Below are 14,725 nucleotides of genomic sequence, written 5' to 3'. Positions count from 1 at the left end.
CACTATATAAATCAAGTTCCCACTGATTCCCCTAAGTATTCTGTTGAAGGTTGAGAGTTGAAATTTGATATTTAATTTAATAATATCTTAAAAGTGATATCGTATGTCGTATTATGTAGTGGCATCTCTTTGTTCAAATGTTTCCTTTGCATTCCCATTAGAGAAAGACTAACACAAGATATAAGATCAAACACACATCTATCTTATTAAAACAGGAACATTACAACTTCTTCTAACTTCTTCTAGGTAGATTTTTAAAGGTATACCTCATATATTTAAATTAAATGTTTTATTTTTTATATATAATATGTACCATAGTCTAACTTTGCATTGATGTATTTCCTTAAATACAGTTCTTCTTTTTGTCCATATTCCATATATGACTTTTACATTTATTACATGTCGATTTAAAAAGATATATACTAAGAATACTAAAAATATTAATCATTCTATAATTACCCCCATACAATTCATTTTAAATTGATCAGTATATTTTCATTGGCCATATTGATTTTATTGGTGCGAATAACATTAGGTAGATAAATCATAGACACATACATAAAGATATGACTATTTTTATAACTACGTTGGCCTAATCTACTTTCTAAAACAAATAACACATAACTTCATATATTGTATAGAATATAGTAATATTGTATAGTATTATACTTATACAATAATACTAAAAACAAACCAAACTTAAATATAATATACATCGAAAATACTTTGAACCATTACACACCAAATATATTAGACCTCAGAGATAAAATTCACTTTGAAATTACGTAATAATATTTTAAAAAATTAAATTTCGTAATGTACAAAAACACATAAGTTTTATATAAAATTTTGTGTACAATAAAAAGACACAACTCGCGCTTGCAAAATGTTATTTTTACATACGAAAGACAGTTTTGATATTGTTCTTTAAACACAAAATTGAATTATACAAACTCGATACTACATAAAACTAAACAATATAGAATATATTTTAAAAATAAAATCCGTGCAGGTGCGCATATGTTTATATAATATATAAATATATTATGTTACACATATTTTCATATAATTAATACCCCAATGTAAGTTTTGTATGATAAATGTTGAAAATACAAAATATATAGCACTATATATTTTAAATAATATAGAAAAATCTACTTTACGTTATAATAAAATTTAAAAATCAACTTTAGTAATTAAACACATTGCTTATTTAAATACATTAGTACACATTGTTATTTATCAAAATTTTATATTAATACACATAGCGATCATATATAACATTTAGTAAAAACAAATATAAAAAAAAATTGACTCCCGCTCGGTCGAACGGGTCATGATCTAGTTACACGTTAGTATATATACTGTTGGTTGCTTTCGCTGAGAAACACACCAAGACCAGGATGTGGTTTACAAAGATAGTGGTTTAAATGAAACCCCTTCAGATAAACTAATCATCTCAAAACTCACGAGGGAGGATAAATAATTTAAATATCCTTTTCTACTGCTCTCTTTTGGGAGCTTTTGTGGTTGGAAGTGTCCCAAACACTATGTCCCACAGCGACGATGTTACACCAAATCCCTTGTCATGAATCCTGAAGTGATGGCTCAAATGGTAATTCTGAACAAATCATAGAAGAAAACATAAACTCTCTTTAACCGATTATGAGGGATTAGTAAAGTCTGTTTAGTGACTTGGCTTTGTTTTTACCTTGAGATTTTTGGTCACTGCTCTAGTCGGGTATGCGTGGTGAAGGTAATAGTGAGTAACATCGTACATCACGTACCCAATCATGCCGCCTCCAAACAAAGCAGGTGTGACTGAGGGAGTTGTGAAGAGCTTCACAAGGTTCCAGAACTGAGACACAAGATAAGAAGACAGTTTAAGTTAACTTTTGGGGCTTGGAAACATATATAATAATGGAGACAGTGTATACGATGATCAAATGCTTACAGGAAAGCATAAAACCGCTGTTGCAGCAGGAGGAAAAACGAGTCGAAGGTGGTCCATTGGGTGCTTGTGATGGCATCCGTGAAGAAGATAGTGTGCTGTGTTTCCCCTGAAATGGTTTCACAATAACATTAGCATGAGCACTATGCACATGAAAATGTGACATATAGAGAAAATCGATCGAGAGCGTGTGTGTGTGTGTAACGAACCAGTAACTCTTGGTCTTTATGTGGAAAAGGAACCGGTGAAGAGTGTATTCTATCAACGTCCAGATAAACATTCCCAAGGCTATCAATGGAACGATTTCTGGAACTGAAAGGCCCATGCTACTGACATGGAGATGCACCAGACTGAAACGGGCAACCAAATGACAGGAACCGCCCACCAAACTGTAAGAGTCAAGAACTGTTCTGCATAAATATGTCAGAGAATGGAGATCAGAGGGTTATTGACATTGCCATTTATCGTATAAACTAGGTGATTTTTCCGTGCTCATGCACGGGTACAAATATTTATAAATTAAATATGTTACAATAGTTGATTGTTATTTAATTTTAATTTTGAATTAATTTATAATTTGTATGCATAATTTATACTAATAATATTATATTATTTTAATCAGACATATGATTTAAATAAGTTATCATTTGGGTATATTGGATTGCATCAATCAATTTCTCTAAATTCAACTAATATTTTTTATTTTAAATATATGAAAATTATGATTATTTGCTTTTACTTTGGTTGTTATCTTAGATATGTAAATATATTTGAGGAAGATTATGTATAACTTAAGATATATTGTGCTTAGAATGAAGTAAAAATAAACTAAATATTTGATTCCAAATTACAAAAATTAAACTATATGTTGATTTTTAAAATAAAATATTAGAAAGTAAAACGATAATCAATTGGAAGTTACTTACATAAGTAACTAATACTTTTTGGAAGCTCATGACCACATATCAATATTTACAATAACTAAAATATTTAAATAATTTTATGTTTTATATATATTAAATGGTAAACTGAAATTTATGCAAATAATCCTAAAAATGAGAATTCAGATTTGCGTTGGTATTTTGATTATGGTTATATTAACTGTGACAAACATAAAATTTAATATTAAAAAACATTTTTAATAATGATAATATATAATATATCTACCTTGTTAAATTATATAGTGTTATGTTAATTTAAAATATTTTAATTATTTGATCAAAAGTTAATTTTACTCTATTTTTAATATCTCTTTAAAATAAACAGTTTAATTTTTTGTGATTGTATTTTAGAAATCATATTATATAAGTAAAATTTAATTTATAGATTACGAAATCACATTATATACAAATATATATTTTCATCTAAAAAAATATAGATATAAATAAATATTTTATTACTTCAAAAGTATATTTTATGTTATTTAAAATAGTCTTAAATGGAATATTTCTATTTTGTGAAATTTCCTTTTTTTAATGAAATCATATTATATAAATATATATTTTCGTTTTTAATTTTTTAAAAAAACTTCATAAATGTTTCCTTTTTATTATATATGTTATTTGGAAAAATTTAAAAGGAAACTAAATAAAAATTTCAATAATAGTATCTAAATGTAATTTTTTTTTAATTCATTACGGGTATCAGCGTAATCAACCATCGTGAGAGTTAACGTGAGCGCGACACATAGGAAACTTACTTCTCAAATAATATTATAGAGATTTGAAAGAAAAAAAAACCGTATGTACCTCCCAAAAGTCACTCTGGAAAAACCGAGGGCCTTCCTTTGTCACAATGGGTTGGTGAACCCATTCCTCGTAAGCTTCACCAAGATGACCAACCTTTAAAGCATCCAAAGCAATGACAAGAGGTTTCAGTTAGCAAGGCAACGTTGACATAAGCTATTAACATCCTAAGGAAACAATAGTATTTACCTGAAATACAAGGGGCTTATTAAGATCCACAGTGAATCCCTGAGCAACCATTTTGCAGACCTTTTTTTACTGAACTGAAAATATGGAATATAAAGACACTATCAAGAAAAACAGACATAGTGCAACTCTCTTATAATTCTTTCAGAGAGGAACGCATGGTGGTGAATGGTGACATAATAAAACACCTGATGTCAGCTTCTTCAAAAAACAATACAAATATATAAATGTAAGAAATCTCTTCACTAGTTTAATTACTCTATCAGCTGAGAACTTTTTTTTTTTTGTAAGAGCCAGATCTTAGAGGCCTAGATTCTATGCACCACTTGTTATTTTTTTTTCAAAAAAACATGGATCTATTGTTTATTAAGAAGATAGTTAAACTCAATTGTTCTTGAATATGATACCCAAATCACGAATACAAGTTATATTACTTGGCCCCACGAGAAAACCCCAAAAAATGATATCATGGAAATGGCAGAAAAACAAGTGTTAGCTAGTTGAAATCCAAATGAAATACAAAACTAGTTATTAACCATTAAAACTACAAGATCTGATACAGCTTATGTGTGCTGGTCACTCCAAGGACGACCCCACCACCATCAAGTACAGCATCGTTAAATCAAGTCACAGATTGACGCATCGAGTAAACAAAACACACAGGTTACAAACATGAGTTCATGGTTGTTGATTTGAGAAATAAAATCCAAAATATATTCTTAGTCTAGAACCATGATTGTTAATGGAAGTTCTTATTCTCATCACTGAACCATTCACAGTTTTCACATCCAAGAAAATAAATTCACGTGTACCACCTATTATTACATAACCACATCCGAGACAACCTTCTTTGTGACAACCATGTAGGCTTCAACAATGCATAATCAAGTTTAAGAGAGAAACTTATGATTTTGCGATGTTCCAAAGATGGAGCAAAAAATTATCCGATCTAAACACTTAAAAACACCAAATCAAAACAAACAACCTAGCTATTCAAATTACATGGCAATCGAGTTGGTAACAAAAACACTAAGCAACGAACTAGCGAGAGAACCTAACCTTGAAATGCCGTAACTCAGTGACTCTGACGAAACAACAGCCGTTGGAAGACGAGAGAATAGCCGGAGCCCTGTGTTTGTGGTTTGTGTTTTGTTGTATATAAGGGACGATGTAGGTATTAAATATATCTTCAAGAGAGAGGTACCATATACAATCTGGACCGTTGGTTTTGAAAGCCGCCGTAGATATCGGTGAAGACTTAAAAGCCAACGATCGTTGAATTGGAAAATCAAAACCAACGACGGCTGTTCCAGGTTGTCGTTTTTCTCTTTGGATCCTTCCATAGACAATTTAGCTGTATGTTTTCACATCTACGCACAAGTTAGCCAGAAACGTAAGTTTTTTTTCCCTCTATTGTAAGTTGAGTCATTTGTTATGATGCTGAATGCATGTGCCATTTAAGTTGTTATTTCCACTTGGTATAACGAATGGGTATGGGTTACGTAAAATTATGTTCGATGGAATGTCATGGCAATGGAAATACATATGAAGCAGTCTTAGACATAGCCAAGTAAAATATTGGTTTTGGATCTCTTAACTTTCAGTAGTTGATAAGAAGCCTCCATAATCTTTTGAGTAGTAGAACGATTAGCTTTAATCATTTTCAAATAGAACCCACGAGAAAGTTGATACTAATGATGACTTCATTAGACCAGGCCATAAGGATATCTTCATGATTAAATATTAAATTCAAAGATTAGCCACTGGATATTAATCATACTTTTGAATGTTTGTTGAGTAAAATCCACATTATTTGATATGATTAAAATTGATTAAGCCTTTGTAGGATTTTGATGCGGCTTAGAATCATCATTCACCACTTATGTGTTGTCACTTGTCAGTATCAACTGTCATGTGAACAACCTCCCTTGCCGCTGTCTCTAATTTTTATTTATTTGTTAGAGAACCAAATGATATTCTCTAATGCTTAAGATCAAAGATTTATCAAGTACAACCGATAATGAAAAAAAAACTAATCCAAATTTCATTTCATTTTTTCAATGGCCTGACTATTCTCGCTTGAGAGATTAGTTCTTCACTTGAGAAGCGCTTTATATGTTTTATTCAATGAGAACATGATAAATCTTAAATATCCAACAATAATAATGTCATACCTAATTATTGTCATTTATAAATACTAAAGACTATAAATAAACAGGTTGACAACAAAACTGATTCTAATTTGCTAATACGTTTATGAGCGTGAAGAATGTCTTTAAACCAACTATAGAAGTAGACGGCAAAGTGCTCACCAACAAATTAAAACCATCTCATTTACAACTAAAATTGGTTGATTTTAAAATGGTTTAAGACTTAACATATTCCACTGAAAAGGACCTAATAATTAAAGTTTGTTTAAGCTAGTGTGACAAGATCACAACAACTGATTGATACTAATTTGCAATCTACCATCTTATCCTTTCTATAATGAACAGTCACTATTTACAGCTCATTCCAAGAGAGAACAACAACTAATTTTTGTTTAGAAAAGAATTAAAAAGAAACAAAGATTCAAGTTTCCAAAAGTACCCTATTTTCTTTTGGAACCATCCAGAATTTAATCGGTACCCTTCCAAATTTCCTGCATAAATTATTTTCTCATCTGTCCTTGGGAAACAATTCAGAAAGTTTTCCTTTCTCGTGAGACAAAAAAACAGATTCCATTTTCAAATTTTCCCGGGAAAAAATGAGAGAGATCCTTCACATACAAGGTGGACAATGCGGCAACCAAATCGGAGCCAAGTTCTGGGAGGTGATCTGCAACGAGCACGGGATCGATCCCTCTGGAAAGTACGACGGCGACTCCGATCTTCAGCTGGAGCGGATCAACGTCTATTACAACGAAGCGAGCGGTGGAAGGTACGTACCACGCGCTGTCCTGATGGATCTTGAGCCGGGAACCATGGACTCCATCAGATCCGGCCCTTTCGGACAGATTTTCCGACCGGATAACTTCGTCTTCGGACAATCCGGCGCCGGTAATAACTGGGCCAAGGGTCATTACACGGAGGGAGCTGAACTGATTGATTCGGTTCTCGATGTTGTTAGAAAGGAAGCTGAGAATTGCGATTGCTTACAGGGTAAAGACATAGACTTAACTGATTGTCCCTTTCCTCCATGTTTGTTCCTTGATCATATTCTTAATTATACTATTATGATCACAAAGTATAATATTTTAATAAAATATTATATTTTGGTGATAACTATAACACTTCAAATTTTAATAAAACTAGGTGTTTTCCTGCACCATGTGCAGAATAAAACTTTTAAAATATAAATTTATTTTAAAATATAAATTTTGTTAATTTTTGATTTTATTTGCTTACAATATACAATCTTAATTTAATCATATGTAAAACTTTAAGATTAAAAAAATATTTTTATTCAATGTATATTTAGTAATATACTAATATATATGTATATCTTTTTGTAAAATATATTAAATCAAATTTTGTAAATGTAAGAGAAAATTTTGTTAAGTGTATAATTATCAAAACATAAAACTAAATAATTTTCTAAAATTTGTGGATCTTAAAAATAAACTAATAGTATTGGATTAGAAAATTACATTTAAAAATTGTATAATTTTGAAGAATTGTTTTACTAATAATAATTATAAAATAAAATTAACTTTTGAAAAATCCAAAATAATATTATATTTCTATTTATAACATAATATTATTTATTGCTATATTAATGATGATCTATGAGTTATTACCATATTTTAAAAACTTACTAAAAATACAAATCAACAATAAAAGTAAATGTCCATGTCAATGTTTAACGAAAATTATTTGAAAAAAAAAATATATACTTATAAAAATATAGCTATTGCTATATTAATGATGATCTATGAGTTATTACCATATTTTAAAAAACTTACTAAAATACAAATCAACAATAAAAGTAAATGTCCATGTTACTATTTAATGAAATTTTTTTTTTTTTTAAATATACTTATAAAAATATAGCTAAATAATATTTTGAAATTTTAATTATTATTATATTTTTATTTAATTTATTATTTATTTTTATATTAATTATGATATATAAATTATTACCATATTTTAAAAACTTACCTTAAATATAAATCAATATTAAATGTAAATATGTCATAATTATCTATAAGTTATTATTATATTTTTTAAAAAATATCTTAAATATAAATCAACACTAAATGTAAATATCCATGTCATAATTTATTTCAAGCCATGTCATCAATGTTAGTGTGCCATGTCATAATTTTTCTTTCAAAATTAATGTGGTGATGACACATGTCAAAATCACTTCTCAAATATAGACTAAGGGATATTATATTTTGGTGATCATACTACTTATATATTAGTTTTAAATATTTTGGTGATCAATACCTAGCGTATGTAGATTATGAATTTGAAAACATTTGTTTTGTTTTTTTCTATTGGTTTTGTAATATTTTTTTGGTTGTATTTTTATAGTTCCTATGATTTCTAAGGTAGATATGATTTTTTTGAACAGGGTTTCAAGTTTGCCACTCGTTGGGTGGAGGAACTGGTTCTGGCATGGGAACGCTTCTCATCTCCAAGATCAGAGAAGAGTATCCAGATCGTATGATGCTCACGTTCTCGGTGTTCCCATCTCCTAAAGTCTCTGACACAGTCGTGGAGCCATACAACGCTACTCTCTCTGTTCACCAGCTTGTGGAGAACGCTGATGAATGTATGGTTCTGGACAATGAAGCTCTCTACGACATCTGCTTCCGCACCCTGAAACTTGCCACTCCTACTTGTAAGTCACTGATCTTGTTTCAAATGTTAATATTATGTTGGAGATGAAATATGACCTTACTGACTACATAATCTGCACAGTGAAAAAAGACAAATATTAGTGGTATTAGTTGGGTAATTGTTCTCATGTCCTTGTCTCTTTTAATTAGATAATAAGTAGTCTCTAATGTTCTCGTGTCTTATCATTAAACAAACATTTCTCATAAAACATTAATACTTTGGTTTTTAAACCACCAAGCTTTTCTTACATGTGAAACTTGTGTTCTGCTGTGGTCTCATTCGCAGTTGGAGATCTAAACCACCTGATATCTGCAACCATGAGCGGTGTAACATGCTGTCTTCGTTTCCCCGGTCAGCTCAACTCCGACCTCCGCAAGCTCGCGGTCAACCTAATCCCCTTCCCGCGTCTCCACTTCTTCATGGTCGGTTTCGCGCCTCTCACATCCCGTGGCTCCCAGCAATACCGCGCCTTATCGGTACCCGAACTGACCCAACAAATGTGGGACGCCAAGAACATGATGTGCGCAGCTGACCCAAGACACGGACGCTACTTGACCGCATCGGCGATGTTCCGTGGCAAGATTGAGCACCAAAGAAGTGGACGAGCAGATGATCAACGTCCAGAACAAGAACTCTTCTTACTTCGTCGAGTGGATCCCCAACAACGTCAAGTCCAGCGTCTGCGACATTCCTCCTAAGGGTCTCTCGATGGCGTCGACTTTTGTCGGTAACTCGACTTCGATCCAGGAGATGTTCAGGAGGGTGAGCGAGCAGTTCACGGCGATGTTTAGGAGGAAAGCTTTCTTGCATTGGTACACGGGAGAAGGAATGGATGAGATGGAGTTTACTGAAGCAGAGAGCAACATGAATGACCTTGTCGCTGAGTATCAGCAGTACCAGGATGCTACAGCGGATGAGGAGGAGTATGAAGAGGAAGATGAAGAGCTCGAGGCTTGAGATTTTTTTAGATTGTAAATTGAGTTTGTTTTCGTATTTTACTGGCTTTGATTGCTCTTTCTCTTGTTAAAAAGGTTTTGTTTGGGTGTAAATTGTAATGAAAACTAATTTGTGGGTGTTTCTGTAAACATTTATCTTATTTCGGTGGTTTTACAAAATGTTAAAACTAAAAGGACTACATGCATAAATATAATAAGATTGGGAAGTTATAAAGTTTTGGCCGACCGACTCAAATACTTCTCCTCCCCGCCTCCCTCTCCGTCTCTTCGCACTCGCAGTCGTCGCAGGTGAAGTTCCTTAGCTTTTGAGTATTCGTGTGTCTACGATGGTTTCCTTTTCTGTCTGAAAATCTATAATCAAACGGAGATTTTAGGTTTTGTAAAGCTGAAACCTCTCTGTAGTCATGTAGTCATCGGACGGATCCTTATCTAGGGTTGTTTTAACAATTTTCCTTATTTCCGTGGTCTAAATTCGAATTTAAATTATTCCAGATTGTGTTTATTTGACTGTTTCTCGTGCCTTAGTTAATTTGTGAAGTTGAGAAAGTTGAGGATGGGAGCAGCAGAGGTTCTTACTGATCCTTCAAGCCTATACGAGGCTAATTATATGGGTAAAGGTGACTTGTCTGACACGGATATGGTGATTGCCGTGAGAAAAACACTTGCTTCTGTCCAACACGTGAGTGTATGCTTCTTTCATGTGCTTATGTGTGTTCTTCTTGCATATGGTGATCCTATTTTGTCTTTATATTCCAGGGGGAATCAGACCGTTACGATGAGCTTCTTGAAACTTTTCAGGCGACCAAAAATTCTGATCTTGCGGCACAGCTTGTGGTGTTGTTTCCTTTTATTCAATGAGAATCTCTTCTTCGTCTTCCTGTTGTTGCTAAAATGTTTTTATTTTCTTTTTTTTGTTTGGCAGTCAGCATTGAAAGCATTGTCAAGCTCTGTGGCTTACTTAGATATCAAGCACCATCAAAAGCTTCTTTCTTTGGTAAGTTTCTAACTTACATTTGTTTTCTAATTATTAAACTAGTTTTAAGGTGGAAATTATATTTACGTTACAGGTTTTTGGAATGTCATTGTGGGATCTCGAACCTCATGTCATGGATGCATTCGTTGGCCTACTCATATCACTGGTAACTTACTCTCATGCTTGGACTTTTATTTAACCTGTCCGAGGGAGGAGCTAAACAAGTTTTGTTTTGTTTTCTCTTTTTTTTTTTCATCACAGGCTGTCACTACAGGAATGTATGTGGAAGCTTGTCTGAATATGCTCATACGCCACTTTGTGCCACCGGATTGGGTAGTTCAAAGACTTTCGCAACCCCGTGTAATGAAACAGAGGAGAGTAGTTCTTTCTCGTGTTCACGAAGCCCTTCTGAAAATCTTTATTTTGTGTCCTTATGCTACCTCGGGAATAATGCTTCCACTCACCAAGAACATGGCCAAAATAAACAAAGAGAGCCAAGTGAGTTTTTGTCTTTTCCCTTTTCGATTATTTAGTGGTGGCAAGAAACTTTAGCGGGAAGCAAAACAATGTTACCGTCTTTGCAGGTGGTAGAGATATTTGTGGAGAACTTATTAAAGCTGGTGAACAGTCCAATCGGACAAGTTCATGGCATCAACATTTTTAGTATGGTGATGGAGAGGCTGCGAGATATGGATGTAAGTCACATAGTATTGTTATTTATCACAAATAACGCTATTAAGTAACTCTGTAATATTGAATGAGACGTCCTGGGTGTAGTTGGGGGTTAATTGGGATGGTATTCCACAAGATGACTCAAGTAGAGGCATCTTTGATATGGAACTTGAACATGCAGTTGAAGATGCTATGAACGAAGGAGACGAGGTATATAGCTAACTGTTGCTAGCTTTCCTCTATGACAGTTTGGACTCTGATGTGTGTATATATATATATATTGTAGGTTCGAGTGGGATCTCTAAATATTGATTTTGGGTCTTTGGACAAATTGATGGTCATATTTTTTTACCATCTTGAATCATGTAAACGTGCTCGTTGTTTGGATGAGGTATGGGCACCAAATAATAATAACTCAATTGACATTTGCTTTCCTTCCATTGCTGATCTGTTTTTTTTTTTTTTGCAAATGATTTGTCTAGGTGTTTGAAATGCTCTTCGAGGCATTTGATAACTTCTTTCTGGATACACACAAAATAAAAATTTTGCAGGTAGGCCCTCACAGCAATATATATATCAAAGGTCTAACATGAAGATGTCTCATGCTTTTAGACTTAATTTTTTTGCATTCATCTGCAGTTTGTGATGTTCTATACATGTTCACTGGATCCTGAAAACGGTGGTGTGAAATTTGCGAGTAAGCTGATTGACATTTTCCTCTTCAGCAACAACCCACCTAAAAGGCAAGTTTCACCTTCTCTTTTATGGTTACGATTCTCTGCATAATACGCTCTTTCACGTACTAATGAAAACTTGGTTTGTTGGTTTTGTTTCTCCTTTTTTTTTTTTTAATAACAGGATGAATGCGATGGCTTATCTAGCTAGCTACTTGGCTCGCGGGAAGTTTTTGCCAGTTTCCTACGTGGCTAGCGTGTTGAAAAGGTTATTTACTAAAAAAAATGTTACCTCAAATATAAATGTATGATCTGATCGAAGCTTCAGAGTGTGCTTAAAAATTGATTATGTTGTGTCTATTGTCTAAAAAATTTTAGATTGGTAGATGAGTGTGCGGATTACTGTAGAACCTGCAATGATGATATTAGCTCTGATGCACATTGGATTTTCTACTCCGGATGCCAGGTAGGTATATACTGCTTTTTCAATCCCAAGCTCTAACCAGACACCAAACTAATACATTTCATCATTTGCTTATCATGTTTTCTGCGAACACAGGCGATCATGTACGTACTCTGCTTCCGAATGAGATCCATCCTAGATGTTCCTCGCTTTCGGTCCGAGCTTATACCACCATTGGAGTCAATTTTAATGCATGCACTAAACCCATTGAAGGTTAACTATATACTCTTATCCCATACTGATGTTGTTTGGATCAAAAGCATAATGATAAGCTTTGAAACCGATTTTGTTTTTGGGAATAGGAATGCCTTCCATCGGTAGTTGCAGAGTTCCTTAAACAAGCTAAAGCAGGTGGCCTTTTCGTCGTCTCAGGCTCCTTCATTTTCGATGATCTACTTGAGTCTGAGCTCTCCCGTTGTGCTTTTAAAGGGCCTGAGATGCTTACATTCTTCCCCTTTGACCCTTGCTTGCTGAAAAGCTCGAACAGGTTTGAACACCTTTTTTTTTTTGCTCGTTCTTCAAATGAAATCATGTATCTTAAATGGTGGTTTCATGGCTTGCTGATCTTGAAGCTTTATCTCCCGGGATTTCATCTACTGGTCGATGGTGAGACCAACCTATGACGAAGATGATGAGGAGGAGGAGGAAGATGCTGAAATCATTGTGAACGGGGATGAGGAGAGTGATGAAGAGGACGAGGATGATGATGTTGATTACGACATGAACAAGATGTCCATAACGCCTAAGCATTCTTTCATCAACATGATGGAAAGAGATAGACTTTTGAAAATGCCTTCCACTATCAGACCCTCCATTAGTCCTCCATCCTTTTGAGTTTTTTTTTTCTGTTTTGTTTTTGGAGATGGTCTTTATATTCATTTTTGTAGCAATATTTAACAGTGGTACGAATAGACTTGGTAATTTTTAATATACGGAAACAATGTCCTAAATGCTTAAATTTTGATGGTCTTTTAGTGAAAAAGATTAGAACATCTTTATTGCGGGTTCTTATGGGTGTTTTTAGAGTAATTAGTAATTAAAAAAAAGATATTAAAGTAAAGAACAGTTCTTAACTAGGGAAAGGAATATACTTATCTTGTTGGACACTTCTCCGTTTCGCGTGCGGCATCTGTGCATTCTCCTACCTCACCGTCAACCGTCACGCAATAGAAGCAGCTTCGATCCTCATCAGAGACTCGAGGGCTTTCGCGTACAGAGAAGGAGCGCCTTCGTAAGGGAGAATGTCTGGTAACCGAACCCGAGAGGACAACACCCATACATCATCATCATCAGCGTAAGTATGTTGTATTTCGTGTCGTAATCATGTCTTCTCTGTAGAATTGTTCAACTCTTGTATTTGTGTATTCTGTGTGAGGTTAAGAGGACACTTGTTTGTCGATAATTGAATTTTGATCAATTTTCATTCTTTTATCGAAATGTAGTGTGAATGATCTGAGAATATAAGTTAGATTCCAAAATTTTGGTCGTGATCTGTTGCAATATTTTGTGATTCTAGCTGCTATTGCTTTTTTTTTGGTACTGCTATTGCTGCTTGTTTGTGTTTGTTGGTATTTAAGATGATTTAGAGAATTTGGTTATTTGATTACATAGTTAGTGTCTTATTGAGACTTGTCGATTGATTATTCAATATGTTTTTGCATAATTAAGCAATTCCCAATTTGAAAGTTATGGTTGGAAATAAACCAACTACTAGTGATGCACTTGACTATCTAAAGATTGTGAAGAAAACATATCAAGATAAACTTGAAGTATACAAGTCCTTTCTTGACGTTTGGTGTTCTTACCACTATCACTCTCGTCTCTGTTAGTTCACTTTGTAAGTATGGATCTCACCACGGATTGAATGATTCTTCTCTCATTTTCTTACACTATTTCTACTTTTTTCTCCTTGGTTGCTGGGTGTAAAAGTTCCTTATGAGGAAGAGGAAGATGATGATAAAGAGAAGGAGATTGTTTGGTAAAATCTCTTTCCAGAGGAAGTGAAGCATAGGCGTTTAACAGAACTCATTGAAGCATGAAACATCAGGTTCTTGTTACAACTCATAGAATCTTTTGCTCTGTTTTTTTGTTCATATGCTGAGGATTGAAATGAAAGTTTGTTGCTTTAATCGACTGCTGGATTCCATCTCTGATGTTTATGATAAGTTTTTAATACTTTGTTGGAACTAGAACTAGACCATGATTTAGTATAGAATCATTTGCTCTGGTTTTTGCTTAAAAGAGTGGAACATTGGGAGCTTCCGTGTGTAATCACGGAC

The 14,725-nt window shown here is 33.5% G+C and overlaps 2 protein-coding genes and 1 pseudogene across 2 annotated transcripts; 2 read left to right on the top strand and 1 right to left on the bottom strand.

Annotated features, from left to right (window-relative positions):
- Positions 1-1,256: 1,256 nt before the first annotated feature.
- LOC108809954 (dihydroceramide fatty acyl 2-hydroxylase FAH1-like) lies at positions 1,257-5,240 on the bottom strand (annotated as a pseudogene).
- Positions 5,241-6,511: 1,271 nt separating this feature from the next.
- On the top strand, positions 6,512-9,880 carry LOC108806469 (tubulin beta chain). Its single transcript, XM_056986840.1, is given in 4 exon segments — positions 6,512-7,022; positions 8,440-8,709; positions 8,994-9,289; positions 9,291-9,880. Coding segments are annotated over 4 exon segments (1,335 nt in total). The 5' UTR covers positions 6,512-6,628; the 3' UTR covers positions 9,666-9,880.
- An 85-nt stretch (positions 9,881-9,965) lies between these two features.
- LOC108810672 (uncharacterized) lies at positions 9,966-13,375 on the top strand. The gene is made up of 15 exons (XM_056987779.1): positions 9,966-10,343; positions 10,421-10,498; positions 10,587-10,658; positions 10,732-10,803; positions 10,899-11,135; positions 11,222-11,332; positions 11,415-11,519; positions 11,596-11,700; positions 11,792-11,860; positions 11,949-12,052; positions 12,168-12,251; positions 12,362-12,449; positions 12,543-12,659; positions 12,749-12,933; positions 13,019-13,375. The coding sequence occupies exons 1-15, from the start codon at positions 10,218-10,220 to the stop codon at positions 13,278-13,280; spliced, it is 1,815 nt and encodes a 604-aa protein (XP_056843759.1). The 5' UTR covers positions 9,966-10,217; the 3' UTR covers positions 13,281-13,375.
- The last annotated feature ends 1,350 nt before the right edge of the window (positions 13,376-14,725 follow it).

This window comes from Raphanus sativus, chromosome 6, assembly GCF_000801105.2.
Source record: "Raphanus sativus cultivar WK10039 chromosome 6, ASM80110v3, whole genome shotgun sequence".
Taxonomy (NCBI): domain Eukaryota; kingdom Viridiplantae; phylum Streptophyta; class Magnoliopsida; order Brassicales; family Brassicaceae; genus Raphanus; species Raphanus sativus.
Note: the sequence above shows the minus strand (reverse complement) of the source record. Positions and strands in the feature narration are given on the sequence as shown.

Bases quoted from the DNA above. Each gene is read 5' to 3' on its own strand.
- LOC108810672 (XM_056987779.1), top strand. From the start codon at position 10,218: ATGGGAGCAGCAGAGGTTCTTACTGATCCTTCAAGCCTATACGAGGCT. The intron at 11,333-11,414 runs GTAAGTCACATA...TCCTGGGTGTAG, and splicing joins AGAGGCTGCGAGATATGGAT to TTGGGGGTTAATTGGGATGG. The intron at 12,450-12,542 runs GTAGGTATATAC...CTGCGAACACAG, and splicing joins TTTTCTACTCCGGATGCCAG to GCGATCATGTACGTACTCTG.